General features: G+C 51.2%; 2 protein-coding genes across 3 annotated transcripts in view; one reads left to right on the top strand and one right to left on the bottom strand.

Moving 5' to 3' along the window:
* PARVB (parvin beta) overlaps window positions 1-18472 on the top strand; it is a 695786-nt gene extending 677314 nt beyond the window's left edge. For both annotated transcript variants that reach the window (XM_050805942.1, XM_050805943.1), the window contains 3 exons: window positions 3638-3739; window positions 9409-9481; window positions 14133-18472. In XM_050805942.1, the coding sequence (XP_050661899.1) occupies window positions 3638-3739; window positions 9409-9481; window positions 14133-14209 (252 nt within the window). In that variant the 3' untranslated portion in view covers window positions 14210-18472. The remainder of the gene's footprint in view (window positions 1-3637; window positions 3740-9408; window positions 9482-14132) is intronic.
* SULT4A1 (sulfotransferase family 4A member 1) overlaps window positions 1-27128 on the bottom strand; it is a 996812-nt gene that overhangs the window by 320538 nt on the left and 649146 nt on the right. The gene's annotated exons all lie outside the window — the stretch shown is intronic.

The raw sequence follows: 27128 nt of genomic DNA, 5'->3' as shown, positions 1-27128 counted from the left end.
TGTGGTGTGTGTGTATGGTTTATGCAGTCGTGTGTGTGTGTGTGTGGTTTATGTAGTCTGGGGTGTGTGTGTGTGGTTTATGTAGTCTGGTGTGTGTGGTTTATATAGTCTGGTGTGTGTGTGTGGTTTATGTAGTCTGTGGTGTGTGTGTGTTTTATGCAGTCTGTGTGTGTGTGTATGTGTGTGGTTTACATAGTCTGGTGTGTGGTGTGTGGTGTGTGTGGTTTTTGTAGTCTGTATGGTGTGTGTGTGTGTGTGGTTTATGTAGTCTGTGGTGTGTTTGTGGTTTATGCAGTCTGTGTGTGTGTGTATGTGTGTGGTTTATGTAGTCTGTGGTGTGTGTGTGTTTTTTTATGCAGTCTGTGTGTGTGTGTATGTGTGTGGTTTACATAGTCTGGTGTGTGGTGTGTGTGGTTTTTGTAGTCTGTATGGTGTGTGTGTGTGTGTGGTTTATGTAGTCTGTGGTGTGTTTGTGGTTTATGCAGTCTGTGTGTGTGTGTATGTGTGTGGTTTACATAGTCTGGTGTGTGGTGTGTGTGGTTTTTGTAGTCTGTATGGTGTGTGTGTGTGTGTGGTTTATGTAGTCTGTGGTGTGTGTGTGGTTTATGCAGTCTGTGTGTGTATGTGTGTGGTTTACGTAGTCTGGTGTGATGTGTGTGTGTGTGTGCGTGGTTACGTAGTGTGTGTGTGGTGTGTGTGGTTTATGCAGTCTGGGTGTGTGTGTGTGTGTTTTCTCTCCTTTTCCAAACCATTCTTATGTTGTGGAGCATCCCAACTCTGTGGTGGTGAGTGAGCTCCTCAGCCTCCCTGAGCTTCTGTCCACAGGATTAAACTGGAGGCAATGGGCAGTGTGAGGATCGGGTGAGACAGCGCGCTGAGATCAAGTGGGCAGGGCTTAGCACTGCGGATGAGGAGGTGGTGGCGGGGCCCCGGGGCCTCCGTGGGGGATTCTGCTCCCTGCTGAGCTACACAGCAGGTTGCTGAGTGAGGGCACTGCCCTGGGCGCTTGTGAAAGTGGAGGGTCACCACTCACAGCTGGGCCCCCCGGCCCTGCCCTCTCCGTGTGGCCGTCCTCCCTCCTTCCTGTGACCCCGTGTGCTGGGACAGTGAGGAGACACCACGGAAAGAAGAAAAGACTCAGCGGGCTCAGGGCCTGTGGGTGCAGCGGTGTGGCCACCGCGGACCTCCTGGGGAGAGGTGTGGGTTGGTGCCTTCATTCACGCAACAGCTTCCGTTCCCTGGAAGTGAGTCCACGGAGACGCGGGCATCCCAGCTCAAGTGTTGTTCTGCTGGGAAAATGCCAGCACACTTGACCAGGGTGCTATGGGCATGAAGCTTCCGTGTGGAGACACACTTAAAAGAATTATTCAAGCCCATCTGATCTCCTTAATGAGAGGAGTGGCTGGCTGCTTCGTGGTGTGGAAGGCCGAGGGCATGTGACATGGAGGCCAAGTACCATTTTCCCATCAACTGACAGTGTGTTGAATTCAGGGCCCAGACCCTGTCCTGAGTCCCTTGAGGGACTGTTGCCTGCTGGCACTTGCTTTATGCTTTACAGCTCTAGCTGCAGCTCCCCCTGCTAAAGGTCAGGGCTTCTGATATTGGATGTTTGTGATTTTGACTTCTCATCTTTATTTTATTTTATTTTATTTATTTATTTTTTGAGATGAAATTTCGCTCCTGTTGCCCAGGCTGGAGTGCAGTGGCATGATCTCGGCTCACTGCAGCCTCCACCTCCCGGGTTCAAGCAATTCTCCTGCCTCAACCTCCAGAGTAGCTGGAATTACAGACATGCGCCACCATACCTGCTAATTTTTGTATTTTAGTAGAGACAGGGTTTCACCATATTGGTCAGGCTGGTCTTGAATTCCTGACCTCATGATCCACCCACCTCAGCCACCCAAAGTGCTAGGATTATAGGCGTGAGCCACATCGCCTGGAAATTTTTAATTTTAATTAATTGTTTTAAAAATTCAAATTTAAGAATTCTGGAGATTGTTTATACAATAATGTGAATGCATCTAACATTATTAAACTGGACACTTACCAGAAGTTAAGATGGTAAATGTTATGGTATATTTTACCACAATTTAAATTAAAGAGAAAGGTCAGCATAAGCGAGACACGAAAAGACAAATGGATATGTGCTTCCACTTACGTGAGATACCCAGAGGAGTCAAATTCATAGAGACGGAGAGCGGATGGATTGGTGGTTCTCAGGGGCTGGGGGGAGGGTAGAATAGAGAATTGGGGGCCAGAGTCTCACTTTGGGAACATGAAGAAGTTCTGGAGATGGGTGGTGGTGAGGGTGATCCAACAGTGAGGGTGTACTTAATGCTACTGACCTGTGCACTCACACATGGTTAAGATGGTACATTTCAGATTATGTATATTTTATCACAATAAAAAATAAGTTAGCGGCCGGGTGCGGTGGCTCACACCTGTAATCCCAGCCTTTGGGAGGCCAAGGTGGGCGGATCTCGAGGTCAGGAGATCGAGACCATCCTGGCTAACACGGTGAAACCCCGTCTCTACTAAAAATACAAAAAAATTAGCCGGATGTGGTGGCGGGCGCCTGTAGTCCCAGCTACTGGGGAGGGAGGCTGAGGCAGGAGAATGGCATAAACCCGGGAGGCGGAGCTTGCAGTGAGCCGAGATCATGCCACTGCACTGAAGCCTGGGCGACAGAGCGAGACTCCATCTCAAAAAAAAAAAAAAAAGTAACATTCAAACAAAAACATTTTAATTTAAATAGCTGCATGAGGCCGTTGGCTACCATGTTGAAAGCAGCTCTAGATCCCTGGAGGCTGGGGCCGCACCCACTGTGGTCTCTGCTGCAAGACAGAGTGGTGAGGGCCACCAGGTCCCGGCTCTGCACCCTGCAGAGTTGAATGAATCTTTTCAGCAGCTGATGCTGATGGAGCACTCACATGTGCCAGGTGCTCCCTGCCTGCCATCTCGCTGTGTCTTCACAACAGCCCTGAGTGATGGGAGTCAGTACTATCCCTGGGGTCAGCAGTGGGGGACAGTTCCAGAGGCACGGTCCTAGCCAGGCAGCTGCACTCAGCTCCACACACCCATCATTTCTGGTCTTTGCAGTGCCCCATGTGTGAGAGCCCACCTCTCCTTTTGCTTTTTTCTAGATTAGGAGCCAGGTCTCAAAATACTTCACGTTCAGGCCTTCACTTGATTCCAGATTCTCCTGCCTAAAGTGAGAGGAGGGATGGATTGCTTTGCTAGAAAATATTTCCAGCTGGGTGCAGTGGCTCGCACCTGTAATCCCAGTACTTTGGGAGGCTGAGGCCAGCAGATCACTTGAGACCAGGAATTTGAGACCAACCTGGGCAACATGGCGAAACCCTGTCTCTACAAAAAATACAAAAATTAACTGGATGCGATGGTGTGTGCCTGTAGTCCCAGCTACTTGGGAGGCTGAGGTGGGAGAATCGCCTCAGGGAGGATCACCCGAGCCTGGGAGGTCGAGGCCGCAGTGAGCCTTGATTGCATCAGTGCACTCCAGCCTGGGTGACAGAGTGAGACCCTGTCTCTGGAGAAAAAGTATGCCCCCCTTGAGTTTGTGCAAAGCATTTGCCAACTCCTCACCCTGCCCGGAAACATCACGAGTCGTTCTCTGCAGTTTGCAGACGGCGTGTACCTGGTTCTGCTCATGGGCCTTCTGGAAGACTATTTTGTTCCTCTCCACAACTTCTACCTGACTCCGGAAAGCTTCGATCAGAAGGTATGTGCCTGGTATCCATCCTTGGTAGTGGTCCAAGAAACGCTCATTGAAATACAGAGCATAGACTATCCCAGCAGCTCTTTCTGCAACCTGGCTGCATTCTTCAAAAAGTAAAGATCGCACAAGTGATATTGCAATTAGGTGTAACGCTCAGCAAAAGAAACAAGAAGCCCATCAGCCGTCCACAACGCATCCGAGTTTTGTTTGCCACATTTTCTCTGGGGTCTTTTTCATGGGACCGTGTAGTTTTTAATAATTAAAAAATGGTCACATCTCGGTAGAATTGTAAACCCTTCCCCCGTTCTGCCGCAGCTCCAGCACCTGTGGTTTTCTCTGCTGCTTCCCAAGCTTCCCAAATACCATCTCCTGTGGTGGCGCAAAGTTCCAAGGATGGCTCTGTTACCAGCGTCTTCCCGTTCCCCATTCTTGGGCAGTCAACTTGAACGTGTTTCTATCTTTTTCCCTACAGAAACAACAGAGCGTCTTTTTGATATAGATTTTTTTTTTCATTCCCGTGGATTGTTTTCTTAGAAAAATTTCTCTAATAGGGTCATTTGGGTCATTCCTTTCAATCTGGGCTGGCCCACGCCACCCGGTCCTGCTGTCCCTGCCCTTGTGCGCGGGCCCCTCCCTGCTGTCTGCCCTCTGTCCAGGGCTTCCCGCAGTCAAGCCTCTCACAGCAGTGTTTAGTGCATTGCCTTTAAAAACTTGGCCATGGATGGTCTATGTTGCTTTGGATTCATGGGCATCTGTCATTTTATTTTCCCGAAGTGTTAGACCCATGAGTCAGGGAGGCAGACAATGTAAGCTGGTGGCGGCAGCCAGAGAAATAGCAGAAATGGGGCCAGTGTTTATCAATCTGCCCACTTCTGGCACATTACAGTCTGTTTGCTTGTGGCCAAATGTTGTTCCTGTCTTGCATGCTGAGATGGAATCAGGACAGATTAGAGAGGTCTTGGCACATGGAGTCCATGTTGAATCGAGAGAGAGTGAGAGAGAGCGAGAGAGCAAGAAGGAGTGCAGAGGGAATGAGCAGAATTGTGCAGAACTCACCAGGAAACATGGGTGCCTGTGCTGTCATCCTGGAAATGAAAGGGCAGACCATCCAGCGAAGAAGCGCATGCGTTTGCAGGCCCCGACGTGGCTGGTTGCAGACACATTGTTTTGGAGAGATCTTTTCATTGTTCAAATTAATAAGAACACTGGCGAGAACAGTGAGTTTAGCCAGGAGACCTAGAGCTGGTTTCTTTCCAAGACAAGGCTTTGTACAAATGTCAGAGGCATCATCTCCTGGGCCCTGGCCTTCTTCCCTTTGAAACTGGGATGAAAGTCTTTGACAATTGCTGCCCTGGCCTGCGAGGCTTGAGGAGGCTTGAGTCATCCGCCTTCCCCTCTGAATCGGAGCGAGGAAGGGAAGGCTATTTTCAGGTATAGCACGCAGCACACCATTCATCCTGTTCACTCAGGAGAAAGGGAGCCTGGGGTGGTGGCCTGGCTCTGCGGGCGGCTGGAGCACTCTCCTTCGGAGGATGGGAGGATGTCAGTAGTTCCTCCTCCAGCCCCTGCCTTTTTTCCCTTTCTCCTCCTGGCAGCTGCTGGCAAAGTCTTCGTGAGCCCATAGTATTTATTATCTACCTTGTAGTCCTCACGACCCCTGCTGTGGAGGACTCGCCCACTTCAGGCTGGGCCCAGCACCCGTGTGCTCAAAACTGCTTGCAGATGGGACGTTGGTGACATCCCCTGCTAATGTCTCCTGTGGGCTGAGACCCCAAGGTGCGTTTGCTCTGGCTCTGGGAATCCTTACAGCTGCTCCATATTTTTGGAGGAGGGACTGAGGTTCAGTGAGCAAAACCAGAGATGCGTCGTGAGCTGCTGTCCCTGAGGGTAGTGATGACTTATGGTTTTAAACAATTGCATTGGATTTAAAAAATACCACACTGGACAGCTCAGGGCCTGTACGCTCATGCCCCGTGAGCTACCTCAGACGCATGAGTGTGGCCTTCGGTTTTTTGTTGCAAAGCCACTGTTTGAGTCTTACTTTGCAGTGGCCACATGCTAAGCACCTTGCAGCCATCGGTCATCGTTTTGGGAGACTCTGCAGGTTCCCTGTCTCTGTGGAGTGGGGTGTATCCTGAAGACTTGGAGTTCGCTCCTAGAAGACGCGAGCTGCTTCCCCCTCAGCATTACTGGATGAGGACAGGGAATCTCAGGAAGGCTTAGAGACCAGCCCAGGGTTGCACGGCCAGCAAGGGCAGAGCCAGGAGGGTCGACTCCTATTCCAGAACCCTCTATTCTTTCCTCACCTGGCCAGGTTGACTAAAACCTTTTGAATTACAGAGAGAAAGGATTTCTGCCCATGTGGCTGGCTCAAAGCAGGTGTGTATATGGCCTGGTCTCCGCTGGGCCTTAGGGGCTCCCACTGCAGTCACGGCTGGGGTGAGTGGTCCCCAGGCCTCACCAGGAGCTGCATGCTGGGTATCCAGGGACCTGGGCTCACACTTCTCTGCGGGGCATGAAAGAGGGCTGGGGGCGGAGGCATGGCCCTGTCAGATAACAGGCATGGGAGGGTGGCAATTTCCTGCCTGGCATTTCCTCAGCCTGAGAAGAAAGCAGAAGGAAAATCTCACTTAAACAAATTACTGTGGGGCCAAGTGGCTGCAGAGCAGTGAGGCTTGGAAGGGGCTTTGCTCTCCCCTTAAACTGTTCTCTCATGGGGCAGCGGTGACCACCTCATCACCTGATCACACCGTCCAGCTGTCTCTGAGTGTCTCTGCGTGTCACGCATCTCATCCCCAGCTCTTCCTAAGCATCCACTCCCTCTGCGCGGAAAACGATTCCTCAGGCTTAAGAGGTGCACGGGAGAGACATATAAAAAGACCAGTCCAAATTGGTGCTGACTTTTACAATGGAGAAGAATCCTTTCTTAAAAGAAAAATCTTTTCTCACTGTTCCCCCTCTTTGCTATCCTGTCTCCATCTCAATTTGGGGTCAAGCCTGTTGTGTGTTTGAGTGTGCATGTGCGTACGTGTGTGTGAGCTCATTTGATGATATGGACGGTGGTCAGCTAAAGGAACCTGTGTTGCTAGGGGAGTGGAGGTGGGAGGCTCATGGAGAACAGGCATAGATTCTGTTTCAGTCCTGGTTCCATGCCTTTGAGCCCTGTGCCTTTTTATTTTTTTTGAGGCAGGATCTCACTCTAGACTCTGTCTAGAGTGGAGTACAGTGGTACGATCTCGGCTCACTGCAACCCCCACCTCCTGGGTTCAAGCGATTCTTCTGCCTCAGCCTCTTGAGTAGCTGGGATTACAGGTGTCTGCCACCATGCCTGGCTAATTGTTGTACTTTTAGTAGAGACAGGGTTTTACCATGTTGGCCAGGCTGGTCTTGAACTCCAGACCTCGTGATCCACCCGCCTTGGCCTCCCAAGGTGCTGGGATTACAGGCATGAGCCATTGCATCTGGCCACCCCGTGCCTTTTTAGGGCACCGATGTCCTAGCGCGTCTCAGCCCAACGCCCTCCTCTGTGAAAGAAGATGATACCCACCTCACACAGGGCCGGGAGGGGAAAGGGAGCCTGTACCGAATACACCGACCCCATGGTGGGTACCCAGCACCCGCAGGTCGCTCCCTGCTCTCTCCTTAGGGAAGCTGTGTTCTGCACCTTCCACACGGTCCGTTCACACTCCTCCCCTGTTGCCAGTGTTTGGCCATCCTCAGGCCCAGCCCTGGTGCAGCACTCCCCCATCTCCAGGCAGGCTGTCCTGCAGGGTTGAGGTGTCTGCCATGTTGCCCGGTGTTCCCATTGGCAGCATCTGAGTTGGCCTCTGGAGCAGGGTCTCGGTCTGCTGTGCTCCCGCCCATGGGTGGACATGACCTGCCCTCCTGCCAGGCTGTGCCTTCCCCACTGACCCCGTGACTAGCCAGACCGTCTCGCGGTTGGCGCTGGCACATCATTCGCCCCTCTGCTTCTCCGAGCACAGGCTGTGTGTGCTGCGGAAGCTTTTCCAAAGCTGTTTTCCAGTGCTGTGCATTTGATTAACCTAGGGAAGCCTCTTTTTCCAGGTTAATTATTAAATTACATTGCAAGTAAAATTGTTCATGTTTCTGATTCATTGACCTCAAAATCATGAAAATATGATTGTTGAAGGAATTTTTTGTCTGTTTTTGAGACAGAGTCTTGCTCTGTCACCCAGGCTGGAATGCAGTGGCGCGATCTCAGCTCACTGCAACCTCCGCCTCCCGGGTTCAAGCGATTCTCGTGCCTCAGCCACCCAAATAGCTGGGATTACAGGTGCGCACCACCAAGCCTGGCTAATTTTTGTATTTTTAGTAGAGACGGGGTTTCACCACATTGATCAGGCTGGTCTCAAATGCCTGACCTCAATTGATCCACCTGCCTTGGCCTCCCAAAGTGCTGGGACTACAGGTGTGAGCCACCGCGCCCAGCCAGGATATTTGATTACTAAGAGCCCTGAAGTCCCTTGCACTATAACATCTGTGTTTGTTTGCTGTTTGATGGTTTGATGTCCCCTCCTCCCATCAGCCTTGTCTTGCAGCAGGTGGGTGGCTGGATGTAACCTAGTTCATCACCTGCATCCCTCTGAGTGGTCTTTAAACACAGCCCAGAAGGCTCTTATTTTAAACCTATTCAGCCGTCATTAGGAGAATAAAAGTTTCAAGTACACTTGGGGGCTGAGGAGTAATAGACCCTTTAATTTCAGGGGAAGTCATGGTCGGGGGGAGGTGGCCGCCTTTCTGCAGCTCTAACAGGACCAAGGTCCTGCAGGCTGACCCTTGCAGCCACCGTCGGTCTGACTTCCCTTCTGACCGGCCCACTGTCCCTACTCAGTGCTGGGGCCCTCCCTCCCCTGAAGTCACCTCATCCGGCAGAGAGACACAGCCTCACGTGCAGATCTTTACAGCCCTTCCTGAGGCAGTGCCCAGGCCTGCGTGCCTCTGCACGGGACTCATCCTCTCTGGGCCTCGGTTTCCCTGTCTGTAAAATGGGGTCACTGTGGGCCAGGCGCGGTGGCTCACGCCTGTAATCCCAGCACTTTGGGAGGCTGAGGCGGGTGGATCACTTGAGTCCAAGAGTTAGAGACTAGCCTGGCCAACATGGCAAAACCTGTCTCTAAAAAAAATAAAAATAATGCAAAAATTAGCCGGGCACAGTGATGCGTGCTTATAGTCCCAACTACTGGGGAAGCTGAGGCGGGAAGATGGCTTGAGCCTGGGAGGTAGAGATTGCAGTGAGCCGAGATCTCACCACTGCACTAGCCTGTGCTCTAGACCCTGTCTCAAAAAAAGTAAGTAAATAAATAGATAAAATGGGGTCACTGTGACTTCTCATCATGTGGCTGGCATCTGGGGCAGAGCAGGCTCTTGGTGGCCGTGAGCCCTCGAGAGCAGGCCGGGTACCTCATCCTTCCATCTCTCAGCCCAGATCACCAGTGTGAGGGGTGAGAACCACCTAGTGAGTGCATGTGGCCCTCTGCAGACTTGCTCACCCGTCTCTGCCCACCCTGTGGTCTGCCCCAGGTTCACTGGGTCCTTGTGGACGTCAGCATTGCAAAGGCTCGGTCCTGTCCATGCTGGCTGTCCTCCAGCAGTGGGCAGTGGGTGGGAACGACTGTTGGACCCCAACGCTGACCCACCTGCTTCCTTGGCAGGTCCATAATGTGTCCTTTGCCTTTGAGCTGATGCTGGACGGAGGCCTCAAGAAACCCAAGGCTCGTCCTGAAGGTAATGCCCCTGGCTCAGGTTCCCCTGGGAGGGCTGCACATGGAGGGGAAGAAGAGTGGGTCCTAGAAGTGGCTGGAAGGCTGGCGTGTTGTTCCTCAGATGGGCCCCACGTCTCTGGTTCTGGGGCAACAGTCTACCAACCTCAACTCCTCAATCTCCTCATTTTGGGAACCAGGAGGGCTTCGCTGGTAGAGCTGGCAGTGCCGGTTCTTTAATAACCACTTGACTTTGAAGGACGTGGCCTCTGCCCACGGACCTCAGGATTAAGTGTGTCTCTGGCTGGCCACTCAGGCTGGAAATGCAGCTTTGAGCCCTGAGAAGATATTAAAGGCTTACTCAAATTTAATGACTGTTGGGGTGGAGGTCCCCTGATGCTCAGCCGAAGGCAGTGCCTGGGAGCAGGGACTTGGCACGCTCCTGCTCTGCGTGGGTTGGAGCTGGAGGCAGAAGGCTAGCAGAGCTGTAGGGAGGTGGCGGTCACTTCCCTGTCCCCACCTGGCTCCTGTGCCAAGTTACCTATAGGAGGACCCTCTCACCTGAGTGAGCATCAGAATTGCTGGGAAGGCTTCTTCATAGGTGCTTGGGGACAGCCAGGCTCCGCAGGACGTGGGTGGCACTCCCTGTGAACCCTGCTGGAAAGTTACAGGGCAGAGTTGAATATTAAAGGCTTTGACAAGTCCTGTGTGAAGACATCTCTTTGCCTCCATCAAAACCTTTGCCGTGCAGGAGAAGCCCACAGAACTCAGACACTGTGGGTTAGTGCCCGTGGGCCCCCCTTTGACCGTGGCCCCCTACCTAGCCCTGCTCCCTCTCCTGAGTCCCCCATGGCGGTGTATGAGTTGGGGGTCTGTGATGCTTCCTGCATCTGTTGCCAGCATCTGCTCAATGGCGGGCTTTGTAGAGTTTCCAGAATAGCTAGAAAATGGATCCTGTCCCTTCCATCCACCCACCGCAGCCTCTGCCTCCTGCCAGTCCACGCAGAAGGCTCCTGGCCAGTCCCTTCCTGCCTGTTCATCCTCCTCTCAGGGTTTCACAGGACAGTTTCACACCCTCCTGTCTCATTGTGTGTGTGGCTGTTTATTCTTTTTTGTTTTGAGACGGGGTCTCACTCTGTCACCCAGGCTGGAGTGCAGTGGTGTGATCACAGCTCACTGCAACCTCTGCCTCTTGGGTTCATACCATCCTCCCATCTCAGCCTCTCGAGTAGCTGGGACTAAGGTGCATACCACCATGCCCGGCTAATTTTTTAACTTTTCTTTTTTGTAAAGACAAGGTCTCACTATGTTGCCCAGACTGGTCTCGAACTTCTGGGCTCAAGCGATTCACCTGCCTCCCATCACAGGCGCAAGCCCCCGTGCCTGGCCTTGTTTGTTCTTTATTGTCCCTCCCTCCCCACTAGAATGGAAGCCTCAAGGGGGCAGGGATTTGTCCGCTGCATGCCGGTGCTGAGAACCGTGCCTGGCCTGGAAACTGCTCGACAGCACTGGATCCAAGCACACGTCCAGCAGGGAGTGTGGCAAGCTGCTGCCTGTAGAGGCCGGCCCGGCCTGGGTCTCTGGGACTCCTTGTTGCTGCTGCCCCTCAGCCCTTTTGTTGCTGCGAGGCAGGGGCATGAGGGAGTGGCTAGGGGCCCGAGGGATGCTGCTTTGCCTCTCCCCAGCTGTGCGTCTTCGGACAGGTTACTTTGCCTTTCTGTGCCAGGGCCTCCTCCTCATCTGTGCAGGGGAGTGACGACGGCACCTGCCTCCATGCGTCTCATGGGGTTGCTGGGGGCGTGCATCACGCAGGACTTGTCAGAGCCTTCAGTGTTCAACTCTGCTCTGTACCTTTCCAGCAGGGCTCCCGGGCAGTGCCACCCGCATGCTGCTGAGCCTGACTGCCCCTGAGCACCTATTCGGCTCAAGTGAGCTGCTCCTCTGATCAGTGGAAGAGGTCCTGCCCACAGAACACGCCAGGTCCCTGCTGATGGTGGCTGCTAGCTCAGCATTCGTGTCTGGTGGGTTGCACACTGTCAGGGAGGAGAAATCCTTGCTCATGTCCGCTGTGGGCTTGGCTGGGGCTTCCTTTGGTTTCCTGTAGCCTAAAGCCTGGGCCCTATCTGCAGCATGGGCTGCTCCCCCTACCCTCAGAAGAACCCCTGGTGGCCCTTGGCCTCTGAGCTGCTGAGGAAGCCCTGGTTCTTTGTCCTCCCCAAACCCCCGACCTTTTTTTTTTTTCTGGGACAGTTTTGCTTTGTCACCCAGGCTGGAGTGCAATGGCACGATCCCAGCTCACTGCAATCTCCTCCTCCTGGGTTCAAGCAATTCTCTCGCCTCAGTTTCCCGAGTAGCTGGGATTACAGGCACCCACCACCATGCCTGGCTAATTTTTCTATTTTTAGTAGAGATGGTGTTTCACCATGTTGGCCAGGCTGGTCTTGAACTCCTGACCTCAGGTGATCCACCTGCCTCGGCCTCGCAAAGTGCTGGGATTACAGGTGTGAGCCATCGTGCCCAGCCCTTTGTCCCCTTTTTGAGGAGTGAGGCAGGAGCCCGTCCAGAGGCCGGGATATCCTCTGACAGGCCGGTTTCCGAGCAGGGGGTTTGCCCCGAGCCTGGATGTGTTTCCTACTCATCTGCCGCTGGACAGCACGTCAGGGAACCCACCACGGACACATGGAAACCAGGCCAGAGGCAGAGGCGCCACCGGCCCGGGGCAAATAGCAGGTTCTGCAGCCTCCCAGGCAGGGTCCCTCAGGTGTCCCAGGGCCTCTGTCCAGCCCAGGCAGGGGACAGAGCTGGTCTGCAGTGCTCATTAGCACTGTCGCTGGGCCAGCACTGGGCAGGGGCCAAGCCGCAGAGATTTATGAGACGGGGTCCCTGCTGAGCCTCTTGATTTTGTGGCTGATGCAATGAATGAGAGATTTTTCCTTCTTCATTCAAAACCATCTGGGGAGCAAGAATCAGGAGGTAACAAAGATGAGAATGACATGGAGACTGCAGCACAGTGGCTGTGGTCTCCCTGATGCCCTCCTCCAAGCTAGGCAGACTTACCTGGGTACCCAGGGCTGGTGGGGAGGGAGGCAGTGGCTGTGACCTCCTCCCCTGCGGGCCTGAAACTGCCCTGTTGGTCCCCACTGGGAGGAAGCAGAGCAGTCTCATGCCCCCTGCACGTGGGTGGGTCTGAAGAGCCAGGCCCATACCTGGTTCCCCAGGCCCCCAGCTCCGATGGGCATCCTGGCCCCCTACCCCCTTGCGGAGACCTGGCGGAGACTCCAGTGGGGTCCCCGACCCTGCCCTTAAGGAGGCCCCTTGCCTGGGAGAAAGGCTTGTGGCTCGCTCGAAATTCACAGAGCCGAGTGCCAGAGCTGGATGGTGGGGTGGGTGTTTGGGGAGCACAGAGGGACTGAGGTTCACGGGTCACAGAAGGGGATGCCTGTCCCTGGGCACAGGTGCTAAGGGATGGCCGTGGTTAGCAGGGTCTGGCAGGGGTGTGAGGGTTGAGTTCTGTTTGTCCAGCAAGGCTGTCTCGAAGTTCTCAGAGCTCAGACCTGGGGGCTGTTGAGTGGGGGCATCGGTGCCAGGCTGCTGCTCTGGTCTCCCTGTGAGTCCACCATGGGAGTGGACTCAGAGGGGGCCAGGGAGTGACGGCCCCCGCCCCTGGGAGCTGCTCTGTCCCTGCTGCCCCCCTCGCCTTGGCCACCTCCAACTCCGTGGCTGCCATCCTCCCTCCGCTGCCTCCACTGGGCTGTTGGGAGCTGGGGTGGACCCTTCAGGCCAGGGGGAGACCCTGGGATCCCCGACAGAGCCCTGGGTGTGTTCCCAAGCCCACCGAGCCGAGTTCAGCCCTGCTTTTGCTCTGACAGCACACTTGTGGGCAGCTCATTTCTCCACAGTGAGTCTTGGTCCTCTTTATAAAACGAGAGGGAAGGAAAGGAGGCTGTGCAGGCTCTGATGAGGGTGTGCAAGTTGAGAAACTCCACGCCTGGTGACAAGGACAGTTGCTGATTCTTAGCATCCACCCCACCTGCTCTCTCAGTAACATGCTGTTTCTTGCTCTTGTGATCAGGGCTAAAGCACAAGGTCATCCTGTGGCTGCTTTTGGATCACAGGGAGTCAGGACTCAAAGGGCCTCCAGCATTATCTGGTCCAGGCCCATTTTACAGATGGAGAGTCTGAGCCCCAAATCACGGAAGTCACTTAGAGGTCACAGAGCAAGTGAAATGAACAAGGTGTCTGATTCCCAGGAAGGTTCTTGTCCACCCAAAGAAAGTGGCCCAAGACTTCCAGGGCCCCAGAGGGAGCCGTCAGGTCCATTAAGTGTTACTAGGGTTTTTGGTCCCAGTAAGTGTCATTAGCCATGTCCCCCAACCGGTCCTTAGACACGTCCTGGTGCCGATCCAGGACGGGCTCTGGAAGTGTCTCTGTTCTTGTCACCCCAGGTGCCTGTCCCGCAGGGTGTCAGCCCGCGCCGGGAGCTCTCACACAACCGGTGTGTCTGGGGAGGCGCCGCCCAGAGCGTCCTGGATGTGGTGGTGGCAGGTCTTTAAGGGGAAGCGCTCTGTGTGGACGCGGCAGCTGGTGTCATGCTGGGAGACATGGCTTCTGAGAGTACCTACTGCAATGACAGGAGGATGGCAGGGCCTCTGAGCTTTCTCTGTTTCCTTCTGCAGACGTGGTGAACTTGGACCTCAAATCCACCCTGAGGGTTCTTTACAACCTGTTCACCAAGTACAAGAACGTGGAGTGACGGAGGACCTGTGGACGGTGGCAGGAGTATCCCAGCAAGAAAGGCGACATCTGTCTGTGCCCTGTGCCTTTGCAGGGAGCCAGGTGCCATGGGCTTCTGGTCCAAACTGTGTTGACTGTCATCCCCACCCCACCCCTACCTCACGCCCGCACCACCCCCTGCCTCTTTTGGTGGTGGTTCTTAATCTTCTTTCCATGTAATTCCCAGTGGGCAAGAGCCTTTGAAAATGCAGGATTCTAAACACCCGTGCCTGCGTTTGAGGCCTCGCATCACTCAGTTGCGTGGGATGGAGTCCGTTATTGTCTGCCTTGGCTGAAAGATGGAAAAAAGCCTGAAGCCCAACCCACAGCTAGTTGAGAGCACCCTGCATTCCACCTGATGGTGCAATTAGCGGTCACAGGCCTTCAGAAGTACAACATCAGCTCAGCAGGAATGCCAGCTCCCCGAGGACCCGGGCTTGATGATTCACCAGGGATCTCCTGGGCTGGGCTCTCCTTCGAAGTGATGCCTATTTAATAAAAGGATTTTGCAGTTTGAAAAACTTTAAAGTCCCAGAAGCTTAGATGTGACACGAGTGTCCTCCACCCACATTCCTATGGCTTCTTGGCCGCTCGTTGTTGTTTTAATGTAGCTTTCGCACGAACATCTAAGACTCAGGATGGCCCAGCTCCCACAGGCATTGAAAGGAGCTGTTTGCTGGGGATGTTTCTTCATTTCTTGCTGTGGTTGAGGGGCTGGGTCTGGAGATGGCTCTAATTTTGCTGCTTGAGACAGCTTGCACCCCAGCTTTCCCCTTCAGAGGCCCTTTTTGGGAACGAATGTGTCTTCGGAAACTTTAAAATGAGGGGGTGCGTCGGTTCACTGGCTTTGTGTAGTAAAGTGCCGCAGGTGAGTGGCTGAGACATCAGAGAGTTACATCCTTGGGCCTTTCACCTTGGCTTGTAGATGCCGGCTTCCCCCAGTATCTTCACATGGTCTCCCCTCTGTGTGTCTGTGTCCTCACTGCCTCTTTTATTTTATTTATTTATTTAGTTTTGAGACGGAGTCTTGCTCTGTCACCAGGCTGGAGTGCAGTGGCGTGATCTTGGCTCACTGCAACCTCTGCCTCCCAGATTCGAGCCATTCTCCTGCCTCCGCCTCCCAAGTAGCTGGAACCACAAGTGCATACCACTAGGCCCATCTAATTTTTGTATTTTTAGTAGAGATGGGGTTTCACCATGTTGGCCAGGCTGGTCTCAATCTCCTGACCTTGTGATTCGCCCACTTCAGCCTCCCAAAGTGCTGGGATTACAGGTGTGAGCCACCACGCCCATGCCCAGCGTTTAATTTTAATTTTTAATTTTTTTTGGAGATAAGGTCTCACTCTGTCACCCAGGAGTAAAGTGGTGCCACCTCAGCTCACTGCAGCAGCCTTGATCTCCCAGGCTTAATTGATCCTCCCACCTCAGCCTCCCAAGTAGCTGGGACTACAAGTGCATACCACTACGTCCATCTAATTTTTGTATTTTTTGTAGAGACAGGATTTCACCATGTTGCCCAGGCTGGTCTCAAACTCCTGGGTTTGAGCGACCCACCCACCTCAGCCTCCCAAAGTGCTGAGATTATAGGCACTAGTGGCCATGCCCAGCCCGACCCCCTCTTCTTAGAAGGGCTGTGGTCCTATTGGATTAGGGCGCACTTATATGACCTCATTTATCTTGATTACCTCCATAAAGACCCTATCTCCAAATACCATCACATCAGAGGGGCTGGGGTTAGGACTTCAGCATGTGGATTTGGAGGCGGGGGACATAATTCCCCTTGTAACGGGAGGATATGAAGTGTTCATCTCACTCTCCCTGTAGCCCTGAGAGCATCTCCCTTTAGAGTATCCTGTAAAAGGAGTCGCTGCTCACTCAGTTATGAGCTGTTCACCCCCTCGCTCACCCCAGCTCTGCAGAGAATTGGGGATCCCATCGGCCATGCTTTCTGGGCTGGCCTCTGGTCGCAGTGGCTCCCTCGCTGTGGCGCCCCCCTCCCCAGCTCCTTCCCAGGGTTATGACCCGCCGACCCCCTGGATTGCACCTGCAGCAAAGCGGCCGCCTTCCTTGGCATCTCTCAGCATTCTCTGTAGTGAGCCTGGCCTTTCTGATCCTGTTAGCTTTTTGTCTTCCTGCCGCAGATCAGAGCTGTGGAGTAAGTTTTAATACGAAATCGAATGCCAACACCGAAGTTTTAGAAAACAGTTTAATATTCCCCCTCAGTTCCGGCTGTTGCTAGGCTGGGGATGATTTCAGAATAGCCATTTTGATGGAGGTGATTTCCCAGCGGGGGAAAGAAATAATTAAAACAGCATTACGGTTTCACCTGCGGGATGCAGTGACATTAAAGAGCCACACTGACAAAAAACCTGGGACTGGAACGTTCTGTGCTGCCTGCGTGGCACGGACAGGATCACGGCCCCCTGGAGCTGGTGGAGCGGCCCGGCCTTGCCCTGCTCCCACGTGGGCCTGGAGAGGGCGCTGTGCCTTCCTGGGGTTGGGGATTTGAAAAGAACACAGCTTGGGCAGGCGCAGTGGCTCATGCCTGTAATCCTAGCACTTTGGGAGTCTGAGGCAGGTGGATCACTCGGGGTCAGAAGTTCAAGACCAGCCTGGCCAACATGGTGAAATCCCGTGTCTATTAAAGTACAAAAATTAGCCAGGCGTGGTGGTGCATGCCTGTAGTCCCAGCTACTCAGGAGGCTGAGGCAGGAGAATGGAATGAACCCGGGAGGCAGAGGTTGCAGTGAGCTGAGATCATGCCACTGCACTCCAGCCTGGGTGACAGAGTGAGACTCCACGTCTCAAAAAAAAAAAAAAAAAAAAAAAAAAAAACCACAAAAAATCAGAGCTGCAACTTTCAGCCAAAATGAGCAATCCCAGCCCATTCTGTGTCATCAGAGGGGAGAGGCCAGTTACTCTGGGAGGGGGCTTCACCTTCCCAGGGAGGTCCTGGCAGCCCCCATCTGGTAAACACATGCCCATCCTCGTGTCCACGTCACACTCTTCTGGGTTTCAAGTTGAACAGTAAAAGGAATCATAAGATCTGTAGGGAAGCTACACAGGCCTCGTGTTTCACAACAGGGACCCTTAAAGGCCGTGGTTCCAGCAAAGGATGGGATTTTTTTTAAATTTTGAGATAAGATCTTGCTGCGTTGCCCAGGCTGGAGTGCAGTGGTCATTCACAGACACACCTGTAGCAGACTACAGCCTTGAACTCCTGGGCTCAGGTGATCCACCCGCTTCTGCATCCCGAGTCCCTGGAACCACAGGTGCATGCCACTACACCCAGCTTGGATGTGATCTTTTGTCCACACTCTTTTCCAATTGGTTCAAAGGTGTAGGTGTGCCTTTTGCATACCTGGGGAGGGTCCCATTAGGCTTGACTCCTCTCATTTTTCTCCATTCACCATCAGTTTGAGTCCGAAATCATAGCATGGCCTGGACAGATGCGTCAAGGGGCCGGTTCCAAGGCAGAATTTAGGGTGAACTCGATTCCTCTAGGCTCGGGATGAATGGCTGCTGGGACATGAGGCTTGGGTGTGAGATGCCCTGTCTGCTGCTGCTCTTGGTTCTTAGTTCAGAGAAGTTCTGGGACCCTTTCTCCTCCCAGCACCACCTTTTCAGTGAATGGTTCTTTGAAGAGGAACCCTGGTCCATAGGAACTAAGTGAAAGCAAGGCCGTGTGTGTCCACCCATGGGGACAAACATCCCAGTACAAGGGGGTCTCAGGTCTGCAAGGCCCGAGTGGACGCTCGGACAAGGGCAGGAAGGTATTTGCTGATTCTCCTTCTCCGCGTGACGTGTCTCTCAACCCACATCAGCTAGGGGAGCCTCCCGCAGCTTCAGTTCCCCTTTGACACCCACACAGTGTTATGCAAGCACTGAGCCCAGAGCCCCGCTGGGCCGTGGTGTCCTAATTGGAGGTGACAAAGAGCAGTTTTATTTTAAAGCGACTGAATCCTTTCCCCCTGTTTTGTGTGCCAGTATTTTACTGTCTTCATAACTGTTTTAAGCAATGTTTACTTTAGATTCCTGGACGTTAAATAAAACCCACGAAAACCCTGGCCATGCTGTTGGGCAGGCCCACCTGGCTGACCGCAGGAAGCAAGCGCTTTTTGGGAGCTCGCTGCAACACCAGGCAAACACTTCTTAAGCCAGAGATGCGGTTAGGACAATGCCACGTGGCGTCACAGTATGCTATTATTTATTCCAATAAAGAACTCGTGAGCATGGGCCTGTCCACCGTCTTTGGCTGCTGTTTTTATCTTTCATGCATTTAGCATTCATGGGTGGTGCCAGCCAAGTAACAGGTGCCAGGGCCCTGTGACTCCACCCAGCCCTGCTTCCCAGGGCCTTCCAGTTGGACAGGAGCTGGGGGAAGAGCCGGTTCACAGCCCTTTGTGGGGGATGGGGCTTTGGGAACCCCAAGCTTCCGCTGGCACCACAAGGAGAAAAGGGCAGCAGAGTCACAGCTGCAGGTGAGTAACAAAGGCTCATCTGCCCCTCTGCCTGGGTCCAGACCGTACACGCACAAAGCTAGCGGCCAGGGGCACAGGCTGCATGAACACGTGGAGGTGGTCTCCTTACTCTTCATGCTGTGACGTCACAGGGCCTTGCATGCTGACCAGTAATTGACCGCTCTTGACTCTGCAAGGCAAAGGACCCCTGTGTGACAGAGATGGTGGCCTGCCCTCCGTGCTGGCCCTGCCGGAAACCCTCCTCGGCACAGGTCATAGCAGGCTTCAGGCGCATCAAACTTTATGAAATGATGATAAAGTTGTGACTATTCCAGGATGGGTAGCCTGGAGAGAAAGGCAGCCATACTATTTTTTAAAAAAAAGAAAAAACTAACAATTATAAACCGTAGATGGAAGGAATCTGGGCTTTGGAGAAGTGCCTGGGTTTGTGTCCACCTTTGTCCCTGTGTGACCGTGACTGCAGGGAGCAAAGTAGCCCACACCTTCCAGCTGAGGGTTCTGAAGGACAAAGTCAACCTCCTTCCTTCAAAGTCAGCCATCCTCAGCGGAGAGGGAGGTTCTGCCACTTGGGGGATCTTTGGCAATGTCTGGAGACAGTTTGGGTTGTCACAGCTCGGGAGGAGGCGTTCTGGGCAGGTAGCTGGTGGGGCCTGGGTTACTGCTTAACGTCCCGCAGTGCACGGGACAGGCTCCCTTCCCCCCAGCGAAGAATCACCCAGCCCCCGTGTGCACTGCGCTGAGGTTGGGAAGCCCTGCAGCAGAGTGCCAGGTCCTTGAGCCGGCCTGTCTTCGCCTGTGCTTTTATTGGGTAGGACTCAACTGTTACTATTGATGGGGATAAAATATTGTCCACTGAGATGCCGAGTCTTTGAGGCCAGCAATGGTGCAGAATCTTTTGGAGATCTTCCAGTTGGTTCTGTTCAGCCGTCATTTACTAAGGGTCTGGTTTGTCCAAAGCTGGGGCAAGTGGCCAGTGAGAAGAGTGTCCCCTGTCCTTGAGCCGGTGGAGTGAGAGGCAACGCCCAGAAAGGAGGGGTGCGGGTGGGGCAGGGGAGTGGTTACCTGCCTGGAGAGGGACAGCCGAAGCCTGGAGACGGTGCGGTAGAAGCCAGTCTTTGAGAAGGAACAGGACCTGGGTGCTTCAGGTGGGCTGGAGTAGGGACTAATCCAGGTGGCTTTAATTCTTTGTCTATTACAAAAATTGGTTTTGGGCTGAGCGTGGTGGGCTCTGACTCATGCCTGTACTCCCAGCACTTTGGGGTGGATCACTTGAGGCTAGGAGTTCAAGACCAGCCTGGCCAACATGACAAAACCCTGTCTCCACTAAAAACAAACAAACAAAAAAACCCACAAAAAAATAAAAATTAGCTGGGCATGGTGGCACACACCTGTAATCCCAGCTACTCGGGAGTCTAAGGCATGAGAATCGCTTGAACCCGGGAGGCGGAGGTTGCAGTGAGCCGAGGTCACCCCACTGCACTCCAGCCTGGGTAACAGAGTGAGACTCTGCCTCAAAAACAAAAAAGAAAACTGTAGGTGACATAGGACGATTCTGAAGATGCTCTTAGACTGACCTGATTCTCCCACCTTTCTCACTTGTTGTTCTCAAATATAACTGCAGTCTGGGCACAGTGGCTCATGCCTGAAACCCCAGCACTTTGGGAGACTGAGGCAGGCGAATCGCCTGAGGTCCGAAGTTCAAGACCAGCCTGGCTAACATGGTGAAACCCCATCTCTACTAAAAATTAAAAAATTAGCCAGGCGTGGTGGCAGGTGCCTGTAATCCCAGCTACTAGGGAGGCTGAGGCAAGAGAATCGCTTGAACCCAGGAGGCGGAGGTTGCAGTGAGCTGAGATTGCGCCATTGCACTCCAGCCTAGGCAACAAGAGGGAAACTCAGTCTCAAAAACAAAACAAAACAAAACAAAAATTGCTTCTGTCCCATTCTGTCAGGCTGATGCACTGGCATGAGCTGCATGCCCCCAGAAAGGTCCCGAGACGTCACCTCCCCAGGGGGCTGTGGTGGGGAAGGGGCTCTCTGCTTAGGTTAGGGCCTCTCCTTTCCTGGTGGCCAGTCTCTGGGGAACTGACATTCCACTGCCACTTGCCCTCAGATGTGGCAGAACTGGCAGAATCTGAGAATCTCGAGAAGGAAGGGACCTTCGGAGGTCACCTCCGTTCATCCTTACCCAGGCAGGAAGTCCCGGCCACTGCAGGCATGGAAATCTCTGTTCCTTCTGCAAGGACAGTGCCCTGGGGTTGGGCAGCTCGGAATTAGTGAGGTTTTCGGTGGAAACCTGCTCTTTGGGGTTTAAATTTGATTTAATACATCATCATTATCTTCACCAGGGTGAGGCTTTGCCCTGGGGCAGGGGGCAGGGGGCAGGGAATCCCTGTGTCCAACACAGTAGGACCCTGGAACGTTCATTTGGTCAGTGCGTTTTGGGAGCCTGCTGTGTGCCGCTGAGGTGTTGGGCGTGGGGCGGTGGGGGTGTGCTAGGGCACAAGGACCGGGAGAGAGTGGAGCGGCAGGGGGACAGCACATCGAGGCCGATGAGGAAATGCAACTGGGGGCAGGTCTGGGATGAAGATGCAGCAGAGGACTGCATGTATGCATAGAGGCGGGTAGGGAGGTCTCTGACACCAGGGAATTGGGGCAAAGGCCCCACATTCTTCCAGTCCCCAGCCCCTCAGATTTAGGTGGTTATGTGGCTGGTCCCAACAGCTGGGACGTGGTCACGCCGGACAGCTTTTGTCACTTCTTAAGGCAGACCGTCACCTTAAAGCATCCAACACCTTTGTGGATGTTTGGTGTGTTTTCAAAACATCCACACAGGGTTCTGATGTTCTAGGTGGCTTTGGAATGTTGTGCTAGATTTCCTTCCACAATCCCATTCTTAAAAAAAGTATTGCCAAGGTGAGCCTGAAACACTGTTTCAGAAAGCAGGGAAGCACAGTTATCCCTGGTGTCCTCTGTGGAGTGAATCCAGGACCCTGGAGGATACCAAAATCTGAAGATACTCAATTCCCTGATATCAAACAGCACAGTATTTGCATATAACCTATGCACATCCTCCTGCATACTTTAAACCAGCTCTAAATTACTTTTGATACCTAATACAATGTAAATGCTATGTAAATAGTTGTTACACTGTATCACTTAGGGAATAATGACAAGGAGAAAAAAATCTGCATGTGTCTGGTACAGATGCCATTGTTTCTTGATATTTTTAATTCATGGTTTGTTAAATCCATGAATGTGCAGCCAAGGACATGGAAGGGCCAACTGTACTCAAGGAATGATGGGGACATGTCAAAAGGACAGAGGCACAAACAGCATCCACATTTTGGATACTTCAAGCATCTGAAGGAGCAATGTGGAGTATAACACATTGGACTGTTTTTTAATTCATGCACTTAGAGTGATATTAAACTAGGATGAGAGCAAAGGCTTTTTTTTCTTTTAACATTTTACTTGTAGATAGTTTCAAACTTGCAGAAAAGTTGCAGGAATACTACAAAGACTTCCTATGTGTATTAATCCATTCTCATGCTGCTAAAAGAGACATACCCAAGACTGGGTAGTTTTAAAGGAAAAAGGTTCAATGGACTCACCGTTCCACATGGCTGGAGAGGCCTCACAATGATGGCGGAAGGCGAAGGAGGAGCAAAGGCATGTCTTACATGGCGGCAGGCAAGAAAGTGTGTTTAGCGGAGCTGTCCTTTATAAAACCATCAGATCTCATGAGACTTATTCATCATCATGAGAACAGCACGGAAAACCCCGCCCCTATGAGTCAATTATCTCCCACCAGGTCCCTCCCATGACACGTGGGGATTATAGGAGCTGCAATTCAAGATGAGATTTGGGCGGGGACACAGCCAAACCATATCACTATGTTTACCTGGAGACTCATGAATGTTAACATTTTTACTTTATCCTCTTTACTCTCTGCCTATCCCCGCCTGTCTGTCTGCCTCTCTCTTGATATAATAATAATGATATATATATATTTCTTTAGACACACACATTTACCTGGTGATAGATACATTTTCTGAATCTTTGAGGGTAAGTTGTAGGCACTATATCCTCTTCACCTCTAAATACATCAGTGTATGCTTCCTAAAAGTAAAGACATTCTCTTCCATAATCTCAGTATGTGTCATAATCAGGAAATAACATTGATACAATGGTATTGTCTAATCTACAAGCCTTAATTATGTTTTTTTCCAGTTGTCTCAATGATGTCCTTTATACCAAAATAAGAGGCAGAACATGGCATTGAGTGAGTTGACCTATCTCTCCAGCGTCCTGTAGTCTGGAGTGGCCCTTCGGTCTTTCCTTATGTTTCATAACCTTGACTCTTTGGGGAATGCAAGCCAGTTATGTTCCAGAATGTGTTGCAGCTTGGGTTGGTCTAGTATTTTCCTTGTGATTAAATCCAGGTTATGCATTTTTGGTAGAAGTGATGTGTTCTTCTCAGTGCATCGTTACCAGGAGACATGTCATGTTGATTGGTCTAATTTCTTTTTTTTTTTTTTTAAGTTCTAGGGTACATGTGTACAATATGCAGGTTTGTTACATATGTATACATGTGCCATGTTGGTGTGCTGCACCCATTAACTCGTCATTTACATTAGGTATATCTCCTAATGCTATCCCTCCCCGCTCCACCCACCCCACGACAGGCCCTGGTGTGTGATGTTCCCCTTCCTGTGTCTATGTGTTCTCATTGTTCAATTCCCACCTATGAGTGAGAACATGCGGTGTTTGGTTTTCTGTCCTTGCGATAGTTTGCTCAGAATGATGGTTTCCAGCTTCATCCACGTCCCTACAAAGGACATGAACTCATCCTTTTTTATGGCTGCATAGTATTCCGTTGGTCTAATTTCTTATGCTGTTAATTTTGATTACTTAGCATGTGAGCACACGTCTGTGGTCCCAGCTACCCGGGAGGCTGAGTGGGGAGGATCACTTAAACCCAGGAGTTCAAAGCTGCAGTGAGTCTTGATCACACCACTGTACTCCAGTCTGGGTGACAGAGTGAAACACTGTTTCTATTTTTAAAAAGTATATATTAGTTAATATAGTGTTAAGTTTGTACACTAAAAAATGTAATTCTTCTTTGTAATCAATCAATATTTATGAGGAAATAATTTTCACTTTTGGAGTTACCTTTCCGTCAGGAATAACTAGAAACCTCCACAAAACATAGGAAACAGTTACTTCAGACATTGGACATGCCTTTGCTCCCCCTTCAGCTTCCACCATGATTGTGAGGCCTCCCCAGCCATGGTGGGACTGTGAGTCCATTAAACTACCTTTCTTTATAAATTACCCAGTCTTGGGTATGCCTGTTTTAGCAGCATGAAAACAGACTAATAGACATAGGAACTCTTTGTACTTTCCTGAAGCTTTTCTGTGAGTTTGAAACTATATAAAAGTAAAATGTTAAGAGGCAAGTCAGATCTGTGATCCCCAAGAAAAGGGTGGCGAGTGAGGTGAGCCCTACCCTGGCCTTGGTTTTCTGCTTGGACATAATTCCTGGACTGTGCTGTAGTCAGGGGGACCCAGTAAGTGCCCGGTCTCACTGATTCGAGGAGACAAAGATCAGAGCTTGAGGAGATGACGCTTATTAAAAAACAGACATCGAAAGAATATTTCTGCCAGAAAAATTCCAACACTTCTTAAAGAAATACAACAAAATTCAGCACCCAACAACATAAACATTTAATGTCTAGCATTCAATAAAACATTCTTATACATCTAAAGAAGCAGGAGAACGTGACCCACAATTGGGAAGAAAATCAGTCCACAGAAGCAGACCAGCAAATGACAGAGGTGGGAGATTCTACGGGACAACTGACCTGATGTTTAAAAAATGTTAGTGTCATGGAAGATTGTTCTAGATTGAAGGGCTCTAAAGAGACATGAAAACCAAATGCAATCACATGTGATATGTGATCCCTGAATGGATCTTGGAGTAAAAAAAAAAAAAAAAAATACAGCTGTAATAGACATTTTTTGAAGCCTTGGTGAAATTTGAATGTGGATGAAATATTAGAAAACCTTCTATCAATGCTAATTTTCTTAGGCGTCATAATGGTATTGTGTTATGCAGGTGAATGTATTTGTTTTTGGAGAAACCTTCTGAAGTATTTCGAGGTATCATCCCTAAAGTGATATGATCCCTGCAATTTATTTATTTTTATTTTATTATTATTTTTAAAAGTTTTAGTTGTGGTTAAAAATACATGTAACATAAAATGTACTGTCTTAACTATTTATAAGTATACAGTTCAGTAGTGTTAGGTATATTCGCACAGGTATATTTCATACTGTGTCTCTGAAATAAAAAAGACTGGAATAATTCCCTTCTATCCATGCCTTTCTCTTAATTGGGGTTTGGGGGTGCTTAGACTTATCTCCATGTTACTCTTCCAATTCTTAGAGTCCCTCTCTTCCCCTAAACAATGCTGTACACACAGGAGGCTCGGTGAGTTGTGGATTTAGTATGTTGTAACTCTACACCATACAGGATTAGATTCCGCATCGATTTTTACATCAGCCCTGCAGCCCCAAGAGATAAGAGATGCTTTGAGGGCTATCAGAGAACTCCCTATATTCTGAACATACCTTGAGCTGAGAATGTAAAGCCCTGGGACTGTCCTTTTCCTGCTTTAAACTCTTTGGTGTGATGATAACAAGCTCAACCCACAGTCCTTAGATAACCTGTGCTTGTATTGCGTATGGAAGCCACAACTCTGCCAAAGCCGCAATTTAATAGGTACTTAGTTCTGAGTGATGACAGGTAATTATTTTGCCATCACAGGCTACGATCTATTAGAACTCCATTCTCTAACAGTTACTAGGTCCTCACTGCCTTTAAATCAGCCAGAACAAGTAACCAATCCCAGTTCCCATCCTGGAGGTCGTGTTGCCTGCAGTTGTTTCTGGTAACAAATCTGAGGTTAATTGGGATTCAGTTGCCGATGATTAGGGCCTCTTCAGTTGTTTGGAGGAGAAAGGAATCTAATACAGGAAACTGTGTGATTCTCAAGCCACTGGAAGGCTGGAGGCAGTGCCTCCAGCAAGGACTCGTAGAAGATTACTGCAGAGCTGGCTCCTGAAGGAAGCTGCCGAGTGAGGCTGGCCCTAGAAGCATGCTTTCTGGGTTAAATGCTTTAGGTTCACCTCTGCAGATCCACTCCCCACCATTTTCTCTCCTGACATCTATGGACCACAGCAGGGGACTTCTTTTCTCTGGCTTCTGGCTGGATGTAGCCAGGGGAGGCCCTGGCAGGAGGGAGGAGAGTGAGGCCTGGTCATTGATTTGCCCAGCTGTGCCCTTCTGCTGGGTCACCATGAGCTGGCTACCAAAGGCCACAGCTCCTATCCCGAGGCCCCTCTTAGAGCTTTAGTGATTCTGTTCCTGGGCTCTGCCACCCACTCCCTCCTTTGCCGTCTAGGTTTTAAAGAAGTAACAGCTCCCCCATGTTGCTAGCCTGGGTTGCAGCACCGTTTCTTCTGCGTTCCTTTAACCCTGCCCCAGCTGTCCCTTTATTAAACAGTCTTCAGTTAGCACATGCGAAAGTGCCGTCTCTTGGCTGCTGGGACTGGGGCTGCTACACCTACATGGCTGTGATCCAGAGTCAGAAGCCACCACCAGAACCACTGAGTCCAGAGCTGGGCTGAGCCTGCTACACACACCCTAGCAAAATAGGTCCTGCATGGTGGCTCCTCTCCCCACCTGTCACAAGCCCCAGTCCAGCACGGGCACATCAGAATGGCAGGGACTGATTCATGCACCTCAGTTTCTTCCTCTGTAATATGGGGGTGATGATTGTACCTACCTCACAAGGAAGTTTCCAGTAAAATGAAAGCCCTTAAAATTATGTTTGTTTCATCACCAATGACTCCATAAATATTAGCAACAATACCAGTACTAAGTTTTGTCATTTTTATATTAACTTCTCGTAAACAACCCTACTTTCCTGCTCTCACACACTCCTTACACCTGCAGCCCACCTCATTTAGCCACTTTCTACCTAACCTGTCAGAAAGGGTGGATAGCTTCCCAGTCACCTGTTGCTAGGGAAACACCATTTCAGCCCGGATGGTGAAGATTCCAGCTTGAGAGACCAGCTCGGGTCTGAAGTGTTTCTCTGACTATCTGCTGTGCTGAGACCTCTCCTTCTCGAACCCTTCTACGCCTTTGCATACGCTGTTTTCTCCACCTGCCACGTTCTCACCCCTTCTTTTGCTGCAAACTCCTATGCAACCGTCAAGGCCCCATTCTCCTCTGGAAAGCCTTCCGGATCCCCTTGGCAACAACAACCATCAATATTTATTTGCTGAGCCCGCTTTGTGCCAAGCATTGTTCTAGACACGGGTATGTAACCGTGATTGAGAGAGACC

This window comes from Macaca thibetana, chromosome 10 (genome assembly GCF_024542745.1).
Source record: "Macaca thibetana thibetana isolate TM-01 chromosome 10, ASM2454274v1, whole genome shotgun sequence".
Classification (NCBI taxonomy): Eukaryota; Metazoa; Chordata; class Mammalia; order Primates; family Cercopithecidae; genus Macaca; species Macaca thibetana.
Note: the sequence above shows the minus strand (reverse complement) of the source record. Positions and strands in the feature narration are given on the sequence as shown.